Raw genomic sequence first — 22,164 nt, 5'->3', positions numbered from 1 at the left:
TGGCCCGGAAGTGTACTATCACCCGTTAAAAAACAGGTCTACAACTTCCGTCGGTCCCTGCGGCACATGCCGGAAATGTGTCTCGGAAGGTGACCCCTCCCGTTTTCCCACGCCCACTATTACCCAGAGGCTTCTGGGAAATGTAGTGCGTAAGCTTTCGCGATAGTTTCCAGGGGGTTTGTTGAGGTGTGGGCCCGCCTATTGCTATGGCGTCAAATGTACAATGTGCAGACGTAGTGGCGTCACAGAGGGAATCACGGAAGCAGACGATGGACAGATCTAGAAAAGTCTCTGGTTTACTGAGACAGTAGGGAGTCCTGGGAAAGTGCGGCCGGGACAAGAGTGGGGCAGAGGTGGTGGAGACATCAGTCAGACAAGATGTCCTCAAGGGTGAAAGAGGCTTCTCAGCAGAGATGGATCCCAGGCCTGGAGGGAAGCTGGCAGCATCCTGCAGGGAGAGGGGGGAAGATGGGCAATGAAAGATCACTGAAGGAAAAGAGCGAGGGAAAGACGGAGAGAAGAGACCTACGCTTGGGGGTGGGGCAGAAAAGTGAAGGGACTACCAGCGTGGAAGGAACATGAAGAAGGAGGACAACCCAGAGAGTTTTGGGGTGTGGACACCTGGGTAGACTGGCTTGGGGTGTGAACAGATAGCGACGCAGAGACAGAGACTTGTGGTAAGGACAGATAGAGACTTACTTGGGGTGTGGATAGAGAGATGATTGGGGTATGGACAGAGGCCTTCAGAAGGTGGGACAGGGACTCAGAGGGGACATGGACAGAGATGGAGACATATACAAAAATTCAAGTTGTGGAGTGGAACGATTAAGAAGATTCAGAAATAAAGACTCACAGAGAGAAGCAAAACTTAGAATCAGAGCCCAAGACCCCAGCCTCTGTGAACAAGCACCCAGAGCCCAGGGAGAGGGGCCACTAGCACGGAGGAGGGTCTAGCCTCACCCAGGAGGCTGCGCCAGAAGGCTGTGACAGTGGCGGAGCCAGTCACAGCGCCCGGCTCAGCAGGGTTCTCTCGGTGGGTGTGGACAGCAAAGCTTCGGCCTGAGGGGCCTGGGGGACCTTTCAGCTCCACGTCCACAACGTGTAGGTCTGTGAGGCTGCAGGAAGCAGGGCAGTCAGTCTGGCTGGCGGGGACCCAGACCAAACCCCTGCTCATTTTGGCTCACCTGAGATCTGCCACAAGCACCCCGATCACATGGTCAAAGCCCAGGCTAGGGGCAGCTAGGGCAGCGGCTGCCATGGTGTTGGAGTTTCGAGGGGCAAATGGGCAGAGGCCACGGACAGGACCTTCATAGAGCACAGTGCGAGGCCCAGTGATGTGGGCTGAAGCCAGGGGTCCCAGGAGCCGGAAGCCATCCGGGTGTGTGGCCATAGTGACACGGAGGCTCTGGAAGCAACAGCTGGGGTCAGGGGGACTGGGGTCTTTGCAAGCCCCTACTCATCCCTGGGGATCCCAGTGGGTCCTCACCTGGAGGCCTCCAGCTGCATCCAATCTGCTGATGTCCTCAGTCCCCCATAGAGCCCCTCGGGCCACAAACACAGCATGGTTCCAGCGGTGTGAGGCCCCCAGGAGCTGCCTCTCTGTGGTCTGGTTAGCTAGGGCTGAGGGGGACCCCACCTGGGGTGGACGAAGGTAGGGAGGGTTGAGTTCAGGGGACAGATGGCTGAAGGGGTCAGGGCTTGGGTGTGGGTTTAGAGGACTCACCAGGAGGTTGGCATGGCGCAAGATTTGTGCCCCAGATTCATGGATTATTTGGGGATGGGCCACTTCTACCACAAGATCAGGGTGCCTGGAAGAGGGGAGAGATGGGGGCCCTTGGGGAGTAGTTAGGCCTCCCCTCCCCAGGTTCTCTCAGAGTCTGTGGAGGGCTGTCAGTCTCCCTGGCCTGGGCTGGGTGTGCTTGTTACTTTTCATGTTGGAGTGACCCAAGGCCCAGGGAGGGTCAGGGACTTGCCTGACATCAGACACAGCTCAGAAAGGCCAGAACAGGAGCATGAGGACGCCCCACTCTCACTGAAGGCCACTGACCTTTCCCCAAGGGCAGCAAGATCCTGGAGCTGCAGAGAAGAGGGCACACTCCCTGCCATGCGTCCTGGGTCACGATTCCAAACAAAAACAAGTTCTAGGCCCAGTTCGGGTCCCTGATCCAGAAGGTGGGAGACAAGGGATTGTCCTGCGGAGAGGGAAAGGAGAGGGCTAGAGACCTAGAGATAGGGAGATGAGGGCCAGAAGAAGAGTGGGGACAGAGACACACAGAGAAGGGACAGATTCAGAGAGAGAGAGAGAGGGGGGGGGGAGAGGGAGGGAGGGAGGGGGAGGAAGGACGGACAGGTCCAGAGAGACAGACATAGATGGACAGAGATAGAGGGGGACAGAGAGTCCTACAGAGAAAGGGGAACATCCCCAGAGAGCAGCGATAGAGGCCCAGATGGGAACAGACGGAGAAAGGGACTGGGAAGGCACTGGGTAGGTGGACACAGATAAAAAATGTGTTTGTGGTGGTTTTGGGAAGGGTCCTGAGGAAGGAGCCCAAGATGATAAGCGACTCACCAAGGCGGCCATAGCCCACCACCCCCACCTTCCAAGGGGCCTTATCCAGGGCCATGCCCTTGAGTCTGGCTGGCTGTGGCAGGAGCTCCTTGTGCTGCCTACTGCCCAGCTGGCCTGGGCAGCTGCTGATCTTTGGACAGTTGACCCTTGTCCCTTTCCTGAGCCTCCTGCACAGTGGGTGGAAGTGGGTTTGCCAGAATGGGGCGGGATGAGGCTTCTTCCCTGCATTCCCTCTGCCCTCCGGCTGGCTGGGAGGACAGGGCAGAAGGTGTGGGGACTTGGGGCTGCGGGGCCTGGTATGGCCCCCGCCTTCCTGGCAGTTCTTTCCTCTGCAGCCCACACTGCTCCTTCCTGCTGATGTGGAAAATTCCCTCTGCAGTCCCCCGCCTCCTTTCTGGCTGGCCAGGTTGTCATGGAAACTGCATCCTGCTTGGGTTGTGGAGAGGAGCCAGTGACAGGGACTCTGGGCCCTCAGCTGGTCCCCTTGCTCCCAGGTCCTCATTTTCCCCTCCGCTCCCCACCTTCCCTAAGTGCTAGGTGGGAGGGAGGCCTCTGCCTGGCTGTGCCCCTGCTTCTCCCAAAAGGCAGCAGGGGCTCCAGGTCCCAGTGTCCTCCAGTCCCATGGAGGGGGTGCGTTCTCTGCACCCCTCAGCCCTGGCAAGTCCCACCTCCCTCCAGTGCCCATCGTCCTTCAGTTCACCTTGTCTTTCCACCCTTCACCCCCCAGCCTCGAGCCGCTTCCCCCATATTTCCCCTCTCCCTGTGTTCCTGCTCCCCGTCTCAGTCTGTCCTTCCCTCTCCCCACCAGCAGCACATCACAGAGGAGGAACCTGCGCAGCCTGGGGAGTCCCCGAGTGCCCCCAGGATCAGCACAGTCCCTGCGCCTGGCCTGGCGGGCCTGGCACTGGAGATGGCTGAGCTGCAGCAGGCCTGGCTCCCTGCCCCCACCACCACCTGGTACCACCACAGTGTTGCCATGGCAACCAGGATCTGCACTGAAAGGGCCTGGAGAAAGCATGAAAGATCCAGAGCTAGTGGCCCTTGTCCCAAGTCGACCTGCCCAGAGGAGACAGGCACAGGCAGATAGGGCCAGAGGCCCTACTGTTGATGCAGGGGTGGCACTGTCCCCGAAGATAAGGAAAGAATTCACTTTAAGTGCCCTGGGTGGGGGAAGAGATAAGGTGCCGTGGACACAGAGCCAGGAAAGAGGGCAGGCACCAGGAATGCAGACCCTTGACCAGACCCCTCTGGGGCACACAGATGCATGCAGTGGGGGCTTCCTCCTTCCCCACCTTGTGTGGTGGCCTCTACCAAGGGCTGGAGTGTCCCCCCTGGTGTTCAGGGCACCGGTATATGGGGGCAGCTGTGCCAAAGTAAATGGGGGAGGGGCCATTGGGTGACTTGGCTCCTCATTCCCTCTGCTTCCCTCTGTCTCCTCCTGCTTGTGATGACAGCCTTGGGGACTCCAGCCTTCTTGAGGTTGAATCTTGGAGACTGTGTACCCCCGGAGATGTCCAACTCACCCCTGCAGCTGCCCACTGGCCTGGCCCAGCACCACTCTTTCTGGAAGGACCCCAGAGTCTGTCCCTGAGTTCAGTCCCCTTCCCCTTCCTGGGCATTTGTCCTGTCTCTGCAACTCCCCTGATGTTCCCCAGGCCTCCTGTAGCTGGAGCCACCCTCCTGTCACACCCACCCCTACCAGCCATGCTCCCTTTCAGCCACTTGCTTCATTCCCCAGCAGGCTTGGGGGGATCTGCAGTGGAGAAGGACCCTCTGATTTGGACCCTGTCATGGGTTGCATTTTGCCATCTGGAAAGAGATGTTGAAGTCCTGACCTTTGGTACCTCAAATGTGGCCTCTGATGGTTGGCTGTCTCCAATGATCAGGTTAAGAGACGCTTTTCCTGGAGGTGGGCTCCTAACTAATCTCCTGTTACCTGGCCCTGCATGGAGGCCCAGGTGGATACAGACAGGCACATACAGCAGGAAGGTGATGTGTCAACACAGGGGAAGGACTGGGGGACGATGCTGCAAAGCACGGCTGGCACCTGAGCTTGGCCTTGAAGCCTCCAGCACTGCCACACGATACACGCGGTTGTTTTAGGCCACCCAGCCAGTGCTACTTTGCAGCCTTAGGCCCCCGCCATGTTGTCAGCCGAGATGTGGGAGGCAGTGTGAGAATTCCCAGCAGGGACTGGCTGCCGGGAGGTGCATGGGAGCAGCAGGTGTGCACCGGGTGACCATAACCCTCTCTGGGGTCTGGGGGGAGGGGGGCGCCTAAGACCACCTGGAGATGAGCCAAGCTGGTTGGGACCTGTGAGGCTTCGGTTCCACCCCCTCGTTGTGGTCCCCACCCATATCCATTTTGTTTTGGGTCTCCTCCATGCTTTCATGACCAAAAAAAAAAATTTTTTTTTTTACTTTTTCCGTGTTTTTTTTTTTTTAAAGTAATTACAGAGCAGGTAGTCGTTGACGCAAACCTCCCTTCAGTATCAAAAGAGTCTATGGGCACGAGGGGCTGGCCGCCCCGACCCCCAGCCACCGGCCGGCAGCCGGGAGCGGAGCTAGCGCGGGGACGCCGGGTGTCGCCAGCTCCGGCGGCGTCTGTCTCTTGGGTCTCAGGGGTGGGGGAGGGAGGGAGGGACAGGCGTCAAACTGCAAAAAATGAACCGTAAAAGGAGGGCTGTTGGGACGAGGGGAAAGGACACCCCTCAAAAAAGCTCCTCTCCCCTGGAAGGCGGCGGGCGGGCGGGACTTGGTCGCAGGGCGCGAGGAAACGCGCGGGCTCGGCCGCTTCTCCTGATCTCGCGTCCCCTCCGGTCGCCCGGACGGTGGGGCGGCGAGGGGCGCGGAGGCGCGTGCCCGGACCCCAGCGCGCGCCGCGGGGCGGGAGCCGCGGTCCCCACCCGCCCGCGTCCCGCGGGCCGAGGCGCGGCGGCCTCAGATCTGCGTCTCTTGCACGTTCTCCTTGGAGCCGCTCTTGAAGAGCAGAGGTTCGTGGATGGAGTTGAGGCCGCCCGGGCCCTTGCCCCCGCAGCCCCCGCCGCCGGGGTTGCTGCTGTAGTGCGCCTTGAAGGCGGCCGCCACGTAGTGGTGGTGGTTGAGGTGGTCGCGCTCCAGGGCGGGCAGGGCCAGGTGGCTGTCCCCGCCCACGCCGGCCCCGCCCGCCACCGCGGCGGCGGCGGCCACCGAGACGGCCGAGGCTGCGGGCAGCTCGTCCTCCACGTTGATGATTTCCACGGTGCGCGTGGGCCCGTGGTGCTTGTGGAGCTGGTGCTGCTTGCGCAGCTTGTAGAAGGCCACCAGCATCACGGCGGCCATGAACGTGATGGCCACGAAGCAGCCGATGATGATCTTGGTGGTCTTCATGACGTCGTCCAGGTCCTTGAGGGCGTTCTCCGTCACGTCCGTGATGGGCACCGTGAACGCCTTCTCCGTAGGCCGGGAGGAGCGCGGAGCGGGCGCCGTGGTGGACGACGAGGCAGGCCCGGCCGCGTCCCCCGGCCGGCCTCCTCCCCAGACGCCGTCCGTCGTGGGCCCCGGGGGCTCCTTCTCCGTCCCCCGCGGCTGCAGGGCCTCCTCCCCGGGCTGCGTCTCCAGGGTCTCCACGGTCACCGTGGTGAAGTAGGTGTAGCCGCCACTGCCGCCTCCGCCGCCCCCGCCCCCGGGCCCGCCCACGCCGGCGCCCCCCGCGGCCACGGGGTCCACCGCCGAGACGTTGAGGGTGGCGGAGGCGGTGGTGTTGCCGGCCGAGTTCGTCACCATGCACGTGTACTGGCCCGTGTCCTGCACGGTGACGTTGGTGAAGTTGAGCGTTCCGTCGTGCAAGACGGAGATGCGCACGCGGTAGGAGCCGTGGGTCATGAGGGTGCCGTTGGGCGTCAGCCAGTTGACGGAGGTCATGGAGGTGCCCGTGCGGCACTTGAGCTCGGCGGCCATGCCCTCGGTGACATTGAGGTCCGTGGGCGGCTCCACAATGACCGGCGCGTAGCAGGTGAAGTGCGACTGGTCCAGCTCGCCGATGTAGCGGCCCTTGAGGCCTGCCGGCGCGTGGCAGCGGGCGCAGCACGTCGTGTTGCTGGGCACCGTCTCCTTCAGCCACCAGCTCAGCCAGAGCACGTCGCAGTTGCAGTGCCAGGGGTTATGGTTGAGGTGCACCCGCTCGAGGCGGTGCAAGGGTGTGAAGAGGTCGTGGGGAAGCGACATCAGGTTGTTGTGGGACAGGTTGAGCTCCTCCAGCGACTTGAGGTCGTCGAAGGCATTGCGCTCGATGGTGGCCACCTGGGCGTGCATCAGCCACAGCTTGCGCAGGCTGGTGAGGCCCTGGAAGGAGCCCGGGCGGATCAGGTCCAGCCGGTTGCCCGACAGCTCCAGCTCCTCCAGGCGCACCAGGGCGGTCAGGTTGGGGATGTCCTTGAGGTTGCACATGCCCAGGTTGAGGTAGCGCAGGTTGACCAGCCCCTCGAAAGCTGCCTCCGAGATGTACTCCAGCCGCTTGAGCTCGCCCAGGTCCAGGCGGCGCAGCGAGGGCACGCGGTTGAAGGCGTAGGAGGGGATGCTCTCGATGGGGTTGTTGCGGAGCCAGAGCTCCCGCAGCTTGGACAGGTACTCGAAGGCCTGCGTGGGCACCGTGGTCAGCCGGTTGTCAAAGAGCTCCAGCGTGTTGAGGCTGGGCAGCCCGTTAAAGGCGCCCACCTCGATCTTGCGCACAAGGTTCTTGCTCAGCTGCAGGATCTCCAGGTGCCGCAGGTGCTTGAAGGTGTCTGTGCGGATCACCTGGGGGTGGGGAGGAGAAACGGATCAGTGATACTGACCATCACAGGGCACCGCGTGCTGACAAGAGTGTGGAACCACCGGATTTCTCATACTTGGCTGGTGGGAGAATCAGATGGTGAGACCACTTTGGAAGAGACTATAGCTGCTGACAATGTTAAGACGGGGCTGCCACGCCTCCGCCATTGCACTCCTGGGCTCTTCCTCAAGAGTAATGAAAACAGATGTCCACGCAACAGTCGCGGCGTGGGTGTTCACAGCATTTCTGTTCATTACAGCCTGGAATGGAAACCCCAAATGTCCACCAACGGGTGAACAGCAAGCACAGTGGTTCGTCCCCACAACAGAGCCCTACCCCTCGCCCTCAAGGAAGGAACCGCCCCCCCACGCTCCCTCCAGCCTTGGGCGGAGCAGAGGAAGCCCCACCAGGCAGCCAGAGGCCTGATGCCACGCTCCAGGGGTCCCCAGTGGGTGTCTTCTAGTGTGGGTGGGGTGGGGGCAGGGGGAAGGGACATGAGGGAACGTTCAGGGGCAATGGAAATGTTGTCTATTGGGGTGGTGTTATGTGGGTGAGTGTAACTGTCAAAATTGCCAACTGTACACTTAAAACGGGGTCCTTTATTATGTGTAAATTATACTTATTGTAAAAAATAATAAAAGATCAAGAATAGGAATAGTAGTAACTAACAGGCATTGAACATTATTTGGTGCCAGGCACTACTCTAAATGGTTTATGGGTAATAACTCATTTAACCCTCTAATGCCCTATGCCATCGGTAGGTACTATTCAATACCTCAGTCCCAAAATTCACAAAACCCTGAAAGCCATATTTTTCATACTTTTGATACCAAACTCCACGTGAAAGTATTTTGTTTATTTATTTATTTTTGCAGTGCTGGGGATAAAACCCAGAGCCTCATGCATGCTAAGCAAGTGCTTTTCCACTGAGCCACATCCCAAAACCTTTCCTTTTTTTTTTTTTTTTTTTAATTTTGAGACAGGGTCTTACTAAGTTGCCAGACTGGTCTTGAACTTGTGATCCTCCTGCTTCAGCTTCTGGAGTAGCTGAATTGTAGGTGTGTACCACAGAGCTGGTTTATTTAAGGCTCTTATTGGTCCTCACTTGACTATTGAAACATTTCACTATAGAAATAGTTACATATTTGATCAGGAGTATGTTATAAAATATATGCTGCATTTTACCACCTTTCTAATATCAGAGTGCCCAAACACGTCTAGCCTGGAGGGATTGTGAATTAGGCACAGAGAGGTGCATTGACTTGTCCAAGGACACAGAGGGAAGAGTAGATTTGCCGCTAGATCAAGGCCCTCTGGAACTGGAGTCCCAGCTCCTAGCCCATGACCTTGGCTACCACTTACATGTAGGATCTGGGGCTGGGGACCACAGGAGAGACAGTGCTGGGCTGGGGCATGGTGGGCAGTCTCACAGGGTCCTCCTGTTGCCATGCTGAGTGCGCTGAGGCACAGAAGGCCACACAGCCGTCAGATCACATGTCTGAAGTCTAGTGATGTGGTGATGCTTGTGTAGAATATTGGGGTGGGGATGGGGAGCCCCAGATAGGATACTATACAATCACAATTTCATAAAACTAAGAATTAGGTATCTGTCTACATGTGCCAAAAAAGCCTGGGAGGAAATCCTCCAAGCTGTTCTTAGCACTGAATTCCAGATGTTGGGGATTATAGGCAATTTTTTCTTTTGTTATTTTTCCCCCAATGAACAAAAAGCAGGAATAAAAACAAAACTAACAACGAAAAGGTAAAGGAAAAAAAAAACTGTACCTGAAAGGCATTCAGTATAAGGAATGCAATATTCTTGGCAAAGTCATAGTCACAGAATGATAATAGCGGCCACTACTTACACCCACGTTGCCCAGTGGAAATGCCATGTGAACCACATGCGCACTTCCTCATTTCCTAGATCCACATATTAAAAAAACAAAACTGAACAGGTGAAATCAATTTTTTTGTTTCTTTTAAAATTGACACATAATGAAATCAATTCTAATATTTTATTTAAGCTGATGTACCAATAATATCATCCTTTTACCATGTAATCAAGATGAAAACTGATGAACGAGTCGCTTGCGCTCCCAATCCAGCACGTTTGGCACTCCGGGTGCACCTTGGGTGGACTTGGGCCCAAGTGTTAGACGGCGCAGCTTCACCAGGAGCCTTCTCGGCGCCCGTGATGCTTCATGAACTCAATTGTGCCTTATCCTCCAGCGGCCCTATGAACAAGGACTATCGCTGCCCCGTTTTAGAACGGAGGAAACCGAGGCCCACAGAAGCGGCTAGCTGGTGGGAGAGCTGGGCAGGGCTGGCCAGCCTGCGCCCGCCCTCCCTGGCTGGGCCACAACGCACCGCAGCACCGCTGTTCCCATTGGACGGACAAGAAAACCGAGGCCGCGGGTGTGGCTGGAATGGCAGAGCCCTGTTCACATCTTGCCTCCTCCTCCTTGGCTGTAGGACCTGTCACTGGAGCTCTGGTGCCTCGGGGTCCACTCCTGCCGTGAAGGGAGCTGATGAAAGCCACTTCGGAGGGCAGAGAGGTGGGAGCGCTCAGCGCCTCTCCACACACCGTTCTCTTACTGTTTTATTGGCGTGCAGTAACCTGAGCCCTGCCCTTGGGGTTAGAGCGCTGAGCCTTTCCGACCACAGGCCGCATGCGCTGCGCCACCCGCGGAGGGAGACCCTTGCTGCTTCCGTTGAAAATCGGTAGCATAGACGGGACGTTTTCTTGGTCCCCTGCCTGTTCCTGGGCCTGTGAGTCCCACTGCAGCCCCGCCTCTACGTCCCCATGGCAACAGAAGAATCTGTTTTACCCTCGGCTCCCCTGACCCTCCCTGCTCCCAGGCCTCCCACCATTCCTGGTGCAATCCATCCCCAGGGGACCCTGCCCCAGCAGCTCATCCCGAGGACCTTCCCCTTCATCCCCTCCTAGCCCATCCCTGAACACAGCCAACTGCCCACCCTCTGGCCCTTGCTGCTCCCTCCACTACTTTTTCTGGCTATCTCCCTGCTCCCTTTGACACCCAACTCTGGTGTTACCTGTTCCAGAGGAGTCCTGCCCCCTCCCCATCTGCCTACCCAGCCTGGTCATGGCACCCCTACTCTGGGCCTCCATCTATGCTGAGCTGACTGCTGTTTCCATCTCATCCACCAGAATCTGGGCCCCTCCAGCAAGGACAGGGTCTGCATCTGGACCACTGAGCGTGGGAGAGCAGTTCCCAGGCATTCAGTGGTGTGGATTTGAAAACAGCTCCCCCCCCCTTGTGTGAGGGGGTCCTGGGGATTGAACTCAGGATCAATTGTCACTGAGCCACACCCCAGCCCTATTTTCTATTTTATTTAGAGACACGGTGTCACTGAGTTGCTTAGCACCTCACTTTTGCTGGGGCTGGCTTTGAACTCATGATCCTCCTGCCTCTACCTCCCTGTCTGCTGGGATTACAGATGTGTGCCACTGTGCCCAGCTTACAGCCCCTTTTGGAATGTTTCATCTGCCACCCCCGTTTTTATGCTGGGATGAGGCCAGGGCCTCCAGCATGCCAAGCATGCTCCTGCCCCTGAGCTGCACCCCTTGCTCAGGAGGGGCCCTCTTGACCAGAACTGAGGTTCAGTCCCTGCCCAGAAACCAGATTTTCTGAGGACACGGAAAACAGCCAGGGCACTTGCCTGGTGGAGATTCTTTGCTGTCCCAAGGTGAAAGAGACAGGAGATTTAATCAGGCCCTTACAACGCCACGATTCTCAGGCCACTCTGAATGGTTTATGGGTACAATGAGTGGAATCTGGGCTAAGATGGAAACGCAGAGCCCAGAGTAGGAAGGATCACGGGAAGGGAACCCCTTTAGAACACACTAATTGAAGTCTCCCACGGGCCAGGCCTGGGCTGGGTACCAAGTTAGAACAACAGATAAAGCCACTTTCATATGCCTTTCTCTTCTGCTGAAAAAGTCATATGTGATCACTTTAGTGAAAAATTATAAGAAATCAGTCAAGAGAATTACACATATGAACTGATCGGTGTAAACCTCCTGCCAATCGCTTCTTGTGCTGGGGTATGTTTTTCACCATCTTTTAATGTTTTTCAGAAAATTTTGATGATGTGATATACTTTCCAGGGTCCTGTATTTCCCTCTAATAATATTATACCAGGAGCATTTTCTAATGTCATGAAATATGCTTAAACATTTTTGGCTTTTTGGAATTCAGGCCCAGGGCTGTGCCTGCTTTTGGACACTGAGCTGAAATTGTCAGGGTGGTCTTTATTTTTCTTGGTATATTTCTGTTTTTTCCTAATTTCCACTGTACTGGGTGGGACACTCAGAAAGACTGTGGGTCCTGAGGGTTGGTGAAAGTCCCCAGTGGCCATGGCTGTATCTGAGCGAGATGGCACAGGAGCATCTCCCAGGAAGGCGAGGTGGGGCCTGAGAAAGTCTTCTGAGCCTAGGATCCCCGGCTCTTCCCTGCGGGCCCGTGGAGCCTCAGTTTACCCCGTAGTGAGACTATCTCAGGCACATCCAGCCGGGCGCTTCTCACAGCCTGTCCCACGGGATGCTAGGCCACAGAAATCTCATGATCAAGTTCCCCTGGAACCTGCCCCGCCACCTCCTGCGCACATGGCGTCGAAGTTCCATGAAGTTGGGCTGGGAGAGCCGCCTTGCTGGGCTCTGCTCTGCGTCCCCCAAACAGAATCCGCCTTAGGATCCTAGCACAGGACGCCTTCCCTGCACCCTGGGAGACCCTGGCAATGAATGAAGCCCGTGCTCAGTTGCTGCTGCTGTTGATACTAATGACAACAACAGTAAGGAGAGGAGGAGCTTCTGGTCAGGCCCATCACCTGGGAGGGAACAGACTTTTTAAAGGTTGGACTCAAGAGTCCCGACAGAAAAATTGAGAGCAAAGGGGTTTCTGGTCCAGGTGCCAGCAAGAACTCCCTGAGTCTTGGTCACACTTGGAGGGTGCAAGTCCTCCCCAGCTCCCAGTGAGCACCTGCGCCCTGCTCCTGCCCCTTCCCCCTCCCAGGGCTCCTGCTGAGAGGCCTCTCCAGCTCACTTTCTCAGTCAATAGGTGCTCGGCTGTCCCGAGCATGGGGTGGGCCATCAGGCCTGCCCTGCTACCTCTTTGGGAGTCTCACAACTTCCTCTGAATGGCCTCCATCTCTTCTCTACCTCCAAGCCCAGTGCAGGCCACCCTCTGTCCCTGGACCTGCCTCAAGCCTCCTGCCTGGCCTCCAGCCTCTCCCCTCCAGTCTGTCTCTGGGGTCTTGCAACCCCCAGAGCTGACCCTGACTCTGCCCTCCTCTAGACCCCTGCAGGGCTCCCCATGCTCCCAGGGAGCACTGCCTGACTGGTATCTACCCGCCTCTCCCTTCCCTCTGAATAGCCCCTCACTTGCAGTCCCCACTCCAGAGGCCCAACAGCCGGTACCAGTCCTTGGGCCACCTCGCCAGGCCTTCCACATTGGCACACACTGTTCCCCCTGCCTTGCCCCCTCCTCTACCTGTCACCCTGCTGGCCCAGCCCTAAGGGCACCCACGGCTCTTGGATGAGTGAAACCATCATCCATCAGGCGGGGGGGGGGTGTTACCTGTGGAGGTGTGTCACAGGGTCGCCCTGCAGCATTGCTCTGGAGACTTGGGCGCTCTGCGAGACATAGTCCATGCAGGGCTTGGCTCCTGTAAGGGTGCACTGAGCACAGGTGACAAATGCCGGGCTGGGCTGGGCGCTCTACATTTGTCGCCCCAGCTTTTTCTTCACCCATGCTGTGGCTTAGCTGTGAGGTGCTCCCCAAAGCTCACGCGTGAGACAATGCGGGGGCGGTCAGAGGTGGGGCGACTGTGTGGAGAGAGCCTGCGCCCATTCGGTGCCTCAGTCCAACTGGGCGTAACTGCAGGCAGGTGGGGTGCGGCTGGCAGAGGCAGGCCCCGGGGGTGGGTGTCCCTGATGAGTGGAGCTTGCTCTCTGGGCTTCCTGACTGCCATGTCCTGAGCTGCTTCCTTCCACCCCGGACTCTGCTGTCTTGTCCTTCCCCTCAGGCCCAGAGCAGCCGAGCTGGCCATCCATGGACTGAGACCTCTGAAACTGTGAGTCCCAAAGAATCTTTTCCTCTTTGCCTTGTCCTTGTCAGATCTTTTGGTCACAGCAACGGAAAAGCTGACTGAAACAAGCAGCCACACAGGCGGTGGTCTGGGGCTTCCATTTCAGAGAAGGAGAAGGCTCAGCGGAGCACACAGGGAGGAGGGGCAGAGCCCGGGTCTGGGCCCAGGCATGGCCCCACCTCTGCAGCACCCCAAGCTCCCACTTACTCCCCTCCCCAACCCCACGGGCAAACATCACACTCATTTGAGAGGCAAGGAGACCAAGGCTCACTGAGGCCAAGTGACTCAGCAGAGCTGGCCAGGGAGTGTGCAGCAGGCAGGGCTGGGGTCAGCGTCCAGCTCAGCGGGGCTGCTCTCCAGGCGTCTCTGGAGTCTCTGGACGGAGGACTGTGCTGATGGCATGTCCACAGAGGAGCCTGAGCCTGTTCCCACTCAGTGTGCCTTGTCCTGTTGCAGTGAGAAGATGTGTGTGACCGAGATGAAGGGGCATCCCCCAGGGGGTGGGGTCCCCCTGCCAATCACTCCAGTCAAAGGCACTGGAGAAGTAAGCGGGGTGAGGTGCTGCTGCAAAAGCAGCCTGGGTTGCTGTAGACAGTGAGTCCCTTCCTTTGAACAGAACTGCCATGTGTCCTCCTCTGCAGGACCCCTCTGAGCATGAGCAATGCGGTGGGAAGAGGTGGGTGGGTTGGATCTGGGCTTTGCTGCTGACCAGCTGCTAGATCTTGGGCATGTCTTAGCCTCTCTGAGCTCATGTTCTTTACGGGTATCCTGAGTCCTTGAAAGGCTCCAACAAGTTAGTGTGTGCTCAGGATAAGACAGTGAGCATCCGGGATGTGGCAATGCACAAGAGCATTCACTTCTGCACCGTCCATGCAAGCTGATAATGGCCGTACTGACATTTGTTCTGTCTCTGGGCTTCTAGTTCCTTCCCCAGCATCTTTCCTTCATACTGGCTGTTAGAATTATCTAAGGTGAAGTTCAGAACTCAGCATGTCCCTGTTCCTGCCTTCCCCAGGCTCTCTATGTCCCTTCACCTGGTGTCAGAATCCCTTCAGAACCTGCCCCCTGCCTCCTTGCTATACCACCACTGGAGAGAGATGGACACAGTTCACTCTGCTTGCCACTCTCTGTCTTTCCACAGGCTCTGCACCACTTCCTGGAATGTCACCCTCCTTGTTCTCTGGGAAATTCCAATGGCCCTTCCCAGGAAAGCCCTCTTTGACCTCTACTCCCTCACTCATCACACACATTCTCTTATGAGGCCCCGTCATGCTGATTGTCATTTGGTCCAATGCACCTGTCTCCTTGTCCAGCCTGTGAGTCTAGGAGCCGAAAATCTGTTGGAACAAGGTCTGCATCCAGCACCCAGTGTGAGGCCTGCTCATGGTCGACCTCAGCCAAGTCTGCTGAGCAGTGGACCCAGGTGAACTGGAGAACACCCAGTTGTACTGGCTGATGTGCCTACATGCATTTTGGTTTGAGGACAGTGACAGCACATCAAAATCCTCAGTAGCAGAATTTGGGAGTGGAAAAGTTCTAACATTCTGGTTCCTAATCCTTCTGCCTTTTGCCTTAAAGTCCACATGTCTGAGATTATAAAAGTAGCACTGTCTTTCTTTCAGCTGGTGTATGTCTCATTTCTACTTGCATCGTTCATCCTCATCTTCTAGTTAGGGTTTTGGTTTTAATTTGGTCTGGAAATCTCTGCCTTTTAACTGGAAGTTTAGTCCATTTACATTTATTGTAGTTACTATAATATACTTAGGATTATTCCTATAGTCTTTAATATTTTGTGCTATTTCTGTTTTTTTTTGTAATATACTCTTTCCTATTTATTATCCTATTTTGTATTGCTTGAATTTCTTCTGACTCCACTTCCTCTCTCTATGCTTTCAGGATTCATGTATTTTCTCCTTTTTATCCTTAAAATTTAACACGCCTACGTAAAGAGCAAAGCTTGTCAGTTCCATTCTTTTGCTCCCAAATAATACAAGGCTGACTCTAAAACAAAGAGTCATCCTGAGCAGGTTCCCAATAAAAAAAAGGGGAATCACTGTTTGCTAGGTACCTACTATATGCCATATGTGCTTTATGCTCTGAGGTCATAATCTCATCAATCCTGTGGAAATCCTATCACATGGGGGCTATATCACATATGCCCCTGGCCCTTCCCCATATTTGATGGTCTAATGGCTGAGGAAACCCAGGTTCACAGAGGTAAAATCACTTGTTCTCAACCTCAAGCTCCACACCAGGACTCAGAGTCTGCTTCTCCTGAATCCAACACGGTGTCTCCATCACATCTACAGCCCTAAATGGAGTTGGGCTGTCGTGGGTTTCATGCCCACCTAGAGTGTAGAGCCCATTTGCTTAAATATGGCAGGTTCTCATTTGACAGGATTTTCTTTGAGAGCTGCCCTGTGTCAGGTGTTGTGCTAGACTCTGGGGGTCCAGCTGGGAGCAGGACAGACACAGGCCTCCTGCCTTCCTAGAGCCCACAGTAATCATGCAGATGATCGCTTCATGGGGATGGTGTAAGCAGGCTGTGCAGCTGCCTGACTGTGGGGGAGGCAGGCCTGGGGTTCCCTGAGGCACAGTTTGAAACACCCCAGAGCAAATGATCTCTGGGGCCATGGCAGGGTCATGTGGGTGGTGACACCCGTCCCACCCTGACATCTGGCCTAATGAAGATGTTGAAGTTCTGTCATACAGTGGAGGAGCCAGGACAGGAGCCTAGGGGAGAGCCACCCAGCTGCCCACACCTCCAAGACCCCTCAGCCCTTCAGCCCCCATTTGCTGGGCCCACCCCACTTGTGCCAGGGCCAGGGATGCAGGCAGGATTCAGGCAGGGGACATGGCCCCTCAGTGGCTGCCTCCCAGCCTCCAATGGGCTCTTCTTCACCCTTGTACCCTGCAACTGGCCCTCTTCTGGGGACTTTCTATTTCAGTCATGGAAGTGACCATTTTGAGAACTGGAAAAAAAAAAAAAGGCCCACTGTGTTTTGCTGGGGCTTTTTTTTTTTAATATTTATTTTTTCTTAGTTCTCGGCGGACCCAACATCTTTGTTGGTATGTGGTGCTGAGGATGGAACCCGGGCCGCACGCATGCCAGGTGAGTGCGCTACTGCTTGAGCCACATCCCCAGCTGGGGCTTTTAAGAAAATAAATTGTCAAGAAATCCTTTATTAAAAATTTAACTGTGGGGGCTGGGGCTGTAGCTCAGCGGCAGAGTGCTTGCCTGGCATGTGTGAGGCACTGGGTTTGATCCTCAGCACCACATAAAAATGAAACAAATAAAATAAAGACATGCTGTAAAAAAATTTAACTGTGGTAGGAAAATGACTAAGTGAATTGTTCATCTTAATGCTATTAAGATAAATTGTTTCTATTTTTTATTTAAAATTTTTTAGTTGATGGGCCTTTCTTTTTTTCTTTATTTTTCCGTGGTGCTGAGGATGGAACCCAGTGCCTCACACCTGCTAGGCGCGCTCTACTTCTGGGCCACACACAGCCCAATGTGTTTTGAATGTAATGAACCAATAACAAAAGTCTAGTAAAGCTTACTGGGTGTTTTTTTCTCCTCAAATTTTTACATTCAAAATTTAAATACATTGTTGTTTTCACTCTGTTTTTATGAGGACTTGGACTTCTTCTATTTCTTCCTAGTCCTGAGATAAGGGATTTATACCCCCTTCTTCATCAGGACTTCCCTGGTGGCCAGGACATGATTGGCAGCATTGCAGGGGCCAGTGTGGGTGCTGGACTGCCCGAGCTGCTCCCTCTCTCCCTCCTTCCTCCCACTTATAACCCCTGAGTTGCCTCCCGAGTGCTCCCGGGGACAAGCCTTTGAGGAGCCCAGACAGGCATCTGACCTTGGCGCAAACAGCCAGGCACCGAGGTCCAAGCAGAGGGTACGTGAGGGCTAAGTGCAGCCTGCTGCGCCCAACCTCTGCCGGGTGCATTGGAGGCTCAGCCGTGGGCAGGCACCTCCCTCCCAGGCATCTTCCCTGGCCCTGACCTCCCTGCCTCCAGCACAGAGGACAGCTCTCTCTCACCTCCTCTACTGCCTCTCCATCTGCAGCGTGTGGACAGAGGACTGTGTCTGCTCACCCACTGGCCTAGAGTGGTGCCTGGCACACAGTGGGTGCTCCATCAATGAGCCTGGGGCTGAGCTGGGTGCTGCAGGTGGACCCTGGGGGCTGGCCAGATCCAGAAGGAAGAGGCCCATGAGGCAGGTGCGCTGGGGCGGTGGCTGTGGAGGGTGAGGCCAGTCCCTGGGGCAGGCACATGGGGCAGAGGAGAGCATGCCCTTGAGGGTGGAGGAGCTGGGAGTGCTGGCCAAGTCCTGCTGCAGGATGGAGGCGGGACAGCTGGGGAAGGGAGTCCCCTGTGGGTGGAGGAAGTGGCAACTGGCAGGGGCCACTGACAGGCCAGGAAGCTAGGAGGAAGCCCAGAGAATGTCCTGACAGGCCAGGGCTGTGAGGCACAGAGTGTCAGGACCCAGTTACACTCCTGTTATCAAGTCACCTGGGGCTTGGGACAGGTGTGCACTAGGAGGCATCAGGAATCGTGCTGGAGAAGTCGCTCCCGCAGCCAGCTGGCCGTGGTAGTCACTGAGGATCCTGTGTTGGGTGGGAGAGCCTTCCTCTCCTGTGCCTCAGTTTCCTTATCTGTAAGATGGGGACAATAAGGGGACCTACTCCTAGTGTTGCCCTGAGGATGAAATTCACCGAGGAAGCCAAGGTTTGCTTGGAGCAATCTTGGGGGCCACCTCGGCCCCTCCCTCCTCCTCCAGGGGCTGCAGGAATCTGATTCTATTTTTCTGGAGAAAGGACCCCAAGAGATGACTGGAGGCCTTGACTTCAGTCATGGACAGAAGAACAGGGGTCTTGAGCCCCTCAGGACCTCAGTCTACTCAACGGAGAAGTGGGGGTGACATTCCTGCTACCTTCTCCTGGGGCTGCCGCTGGGCCGGGAGGCCAGATGGCTTTGCCAGGTGGCAAGCCATTCTGCACATTCGTCAGTTTGACAGTTGCATTCTGGGCACCTGCAGTGTGTGGGCTCTGTGCTAGGTGCTGGGGTCAGTGGTAACTGAGATGGACACACAGTGACCACAGCTCAGGCCGTGGGGTATGGCCGGAGCTCCCAGAGACTGGCGACTCTTGCTCACCAGCCTTCTCAGCTGCTGCCCTTCACCACGCCCTCTGCTATGTCACCCAGCACGTGCCACACCCTCCTCTATTTTTTTGGTACCAGGGATTGAACCCAGAGTGCTCTATCACTGAGCCACACCCCCAGCCCCTTTTATACTTTATTTGGAAGGTCTCATTAAGTCGCCCAGGCTGGCCTTGAAATTGCCCTCCTCCTGCCTCAGCCTCCCACTGGGATCATAGGCCTGTGCCGCCCTAGGTGCGCTGGGTGGTATTTACAGGACTGTTCCTTTTGTGATGATCTTCTGAGAAGGACATTTAATGTCATGTTCTCTGTGTTATACAGAGATGAAAAGGTTAAGCGGGAACCCACAAATTAAGGGGGTCTCATTGACAAGTGTGGAAACTGGGGCTCAGATGACGAGGATTCCTGGGCCCTGGTCGGTGCTCCTGAGGGGACGCGGGAAACAGTTGGGTTGGAAGCTGGAGAGGCTGCAGTTAGACCAGAAGTCCTGGGGGGGCAGCAGAGGGAGGCTGCTCCCTCCCACTCCACCACCTCCTGCAGGGAGCTGTCCTTGACCTCAGGAGGGGGCCCTTCTAGATCTCTCCCCTACCATTTTTTTTCCTCTGGCAGGGAAATGTCCCTTCAGTCAAAAACTCCATATTCCCTGCTGCCTGAGGGGATCTGTCCTGAAAAGTGCTGAGCCAGCAGTGACTGCAGAGCCACTCAGTGCCTGCCACAGCCCTGCAGGGTGGCTGCGTTCCTGTTCCTGAAGCCACACTTCATGGCTCTCCAGCCTGGCTTCCCCACAGTGACTCCGGGGGGCACAGGGCAAGCCCAGAGGGCCACAGCTAGCTGGACAACTCTGGCCAAGTCATTCTGAGCCAGCTGAGCCTCCGTTTCCACATCTGTAAAATGGGAGCAGCGGCCCTGCCTAGGAGGCCCTCCCACCTAAGAGGCCCCCACCAAGCACACTCCCATCCTCCAGGCAAAGGTGAGCAAATCCCAGGGGTGAGTTTTTCTTCAGCTTGTATGACACATTTTGCATTTATTGTTTTTCCCTGATTACAAAAAGTATTAAAAGCTCTTACTGCAGGAAATTTAGAGAATAGAGAAAACATAAAGAAGAAATTAAACGCCACTCCCCCTCATGATGCGAGTGCAGAGAGAAGGTGCTGTTGACATCCAGGGTGTCCCCAGTCTTTAAAGAAAGCATCGTTGAGGGCTGGGGTTGTGGCTCAGTGGTAGAGTGCTTGCCTCTCATGTGTGAGGCACTGGGTTCAATTCTCAGCACTGCATATAAATAAATGATTAAAATAAAGGTCCACCAATAACTTAAGAAAAAAAATATACACACACACACAGCATTGTTGATCTTAAATGAACTGGAGATGCTACTTGGATCCTTCCTTGCAAGCTCATAATTTCAGAATTGTGCTTTAGGCACCTGCTAACCTCCACCTTGGAGGCCTAGTGTGCTCCATGGTCAGCTGTACAGCAGTCCCCATGGCCGGGGACTGAGGCTGCTCTGGATGCCAGCTGCCAGGCTCCTTGACGTGACTCTCTGAGAAGACCTCCTCAGGTTGGGCTGGGAGGTTTCTTAGGAGGGAGCCTTCCTTGCCATCTGACCTCGTGGCAGACCCAGAAGGGACTGGGGTAGCCCGCAAAAGCCTCAGGTGGCCCCAGGAGTACTTAGTGTAATTAAATACCTGGCTAGCCAATGACCCAGCAGTTCCCCCGGGACATATCCAGAGAAATCATCACTCAGCTCCCACAGGGGCCTGGTGAGGCTCCATGATGGGGAAGCTGGGGAGACGGGCAAGGGGGCAGGTGCCCATCAAGGGGAACTCTGCCACAGTTGAGGTCACTGAGGGGACAGAAGCAGCCACATGCAGGGTTCTAAGAAGCTCAGGCCCGGTAAAATAGCAAGACAAAGAAAGCAATCTCTAACACAGCTCCCTTTGCATGAATTAAAAATACATTCACACAAAGCAACAAGGAGCTTTCGCAAGAGCACACCCGGTAGAAAGAATCAGGGGCAACACACTGGATGCTGGCTGAGGGCGAGGCCGAGGGTGCCCACCAGGCCCACCTTGCACCTGGACCAGCCTGGGGCTGGGAGGTGGAGGGCAAGAGGATGGTCTCTTGGCCGCTGCCTTAGAAGGCTTCATCTCTGGAGGGCCTGGGCGTTGGAAGCCCCACCTCTCTCACAAACCACTGGGGCCCAGGAACCATTGCTGATGCGAAAACAACCCCCGCCCTGGTTCCGTCCCCAGCAGGAAAACATGAACCGTGAAGTAAATCCTTCATTCCACACCTGGACCCCACCTACCACCCCTCTTATGTGGCAGGAGGGCATTTTATCCCCCTCTGTCCCCAGGTGACAACCCCCAGAGTGAGGACAGGGACCTCCCTTGGGGTACTTTGTCCCCAGGAGCTTGCTGAGGGCCTTGCTGCCTGTACTGCACCCCAGGCCAGAAGCACATGGGAACAGGTGACGGGGACCTTTGAGCCTCCCCAGTTCTCCCAGGAGGGCCTCGTGGGAATCCCACCAACAGATGGTTCCAGGCTTCTGCCAAGGGCCAGGGCAAGAGCTCCTGAGCGCCCCTTCCCTTCACCACAAGCATCTGCTAAATGCCTATTGCGCACTAGGCTCTGTTCCAGGTGCTGGGGACACAGCAGGGAATAGCACGAGGTCCCTGTCCTCATGGAGGTGATGGTGCAGTTGAGGAACCAGGTGACAGCCAGGTAACCAGGCAACATGGGAGGCTCTGGAGTCTCTGGGATTCAGCCTGTCTCTTCAGAGGCTCTGGTGCCGGCTGGGTATGAGGGGGTGGACGTGCAGATGAGTAAGACGCAGGACTCAGGGGTAGCCCTTCTCTGATCTTCCCTCTGACCCAGCAAGTCTACTTCTAAGAATTTATCCCAAGGGCAGAAGCCAGAGGGCCAGAGCCTAGAGCAGGGCCTCTGACTGCAGCGTAGCTCAGGTCGGCTGCAGCCTGGAGCTACGAAGGGCCTGGCACCGCTCCCTGGTTCCTCCCTGGGACGGTTATCAATGGCTATCGTGTTCTAGTGCTTGTGTATCCTGTCATTTAGCGAGTCTCTCTTTAACGACAGGACGCCCATGCACTGGAATACGATACAGTCATTTAAAATGACACCAGAGAATATTTAGTGCCACAGAGAAAGATACTCTTGGTAATGCTACTAAGTGCCAAAAGCCAGTTTCAGAAATAGTGATTCCATTTTTCTTTTCTTTCCTTCTTTTTCTTTTTTTTTCCTGGTTCTGGGGTTCTAACCCAGGGCTTCACATGTTAGGGAAGCACTCTGTCACTAAACTGCATCCCCAGACCTTTTTGTTTTGAGACAGGGTCTCCCTAATGCACCCAGGCCAGCCTGTGTGGGGGCAGGAGACTGACCAGATGCCCTTAACACAGTGGTTCCCAGCCAGGGGTGGGAATGCCTGGCAACGGCTGGAGAATTTCTGGACCTGAGGTCAGGGTGCTTTCGGAGTCGCTGAGAATACAGGTGTGCAACACTGCGCC

At 55.8% G+C, this 22,164-nt stretch overlaps 2 protein-coding genes and 1 long non-coding RNA gene across 4 annotated transcripts in view; 1 reads left to right on the top strand and 2 right to left on the bottom strand.

Moving 5' to 3' along the window:
- Position 1: 1 nt before the first annotated feature.
- On the top strand, positions 2 to 15,089 carry LOC144370707 (uncharacterized). The gene is made up of 2 exons (XR_013430619.1): positions 2 to 89; positions 13,406 to 15,089. It is a non-coding gene; the product is annotated as an uncharacterized LOC144370707 (long non-coding RNA).
- On the bottom strand, positions 279 to 3,237 carry Aspdh (aspartate dehydrogenase domain containing). The gene is made up of 7 exons (XM_005341667.5): positions 2,570 to 3,237; positions 2,048 to 2,192; positions 1,724 to 1,808; positions 1,487 to 1,636; positions 1,185 to 1,405; positions 961 to 1,115; positions 279 to 448 (listed from the first exon to the last, which is right to left on the bottom strand). Exons 1-7 carry the CDS (start codon positions 3,069 to 3,071, stop codon positions 405 to 407), a joined length of 1,302 nt encoding a protein of 433 aa, XP_005341724.2. The 5' UTR covers positions 3,072 to 3,237; the 3' UTR covers positions 279 to 404.
- Positions 4,966 to 22,164, bottom strand: part of Lrrc4b (leucine rich repeat containing 4B) — a 33,181-nt gene continuing 15,982 nt past the window's right edge. For both annotated transcript variants that reach the window (XM_078031549.1, XM_078031548.1), the window contains exon 3: positions 4,966 to 7,344. In XM_078031549.1, coding sequence (XP_077887675.1) covers positions 5,509 to 7,344 — 1,836 coding nt within the window. In that variant the 3' untranslated portion in view covers positions 4,966 to 5,508. The remainder of the gene's footprint in view (positions 7,345 to 22,164) is intronic.

Source organism: Ictidomys tridecemlineatus, chromosome 15 (assembly GCF_052094955.1).
Source record: "Ictidomys tridecemlineatus isolate mIctTri1 chromosome 15, mIctTri1.hap1, whole genome shotgun sequence".
NCBI lineage: Eukaryota > Metazoa > Chordata > Mammalia > Rodentia > Sciuridae > Ictidomys > Ictidomys tridecemlineatus.
The sequence above is the reverse complement of the archived record's forward strand: the minus strand, read 5'-3'. Positions and strand labels throughout refer to the sequence as shown.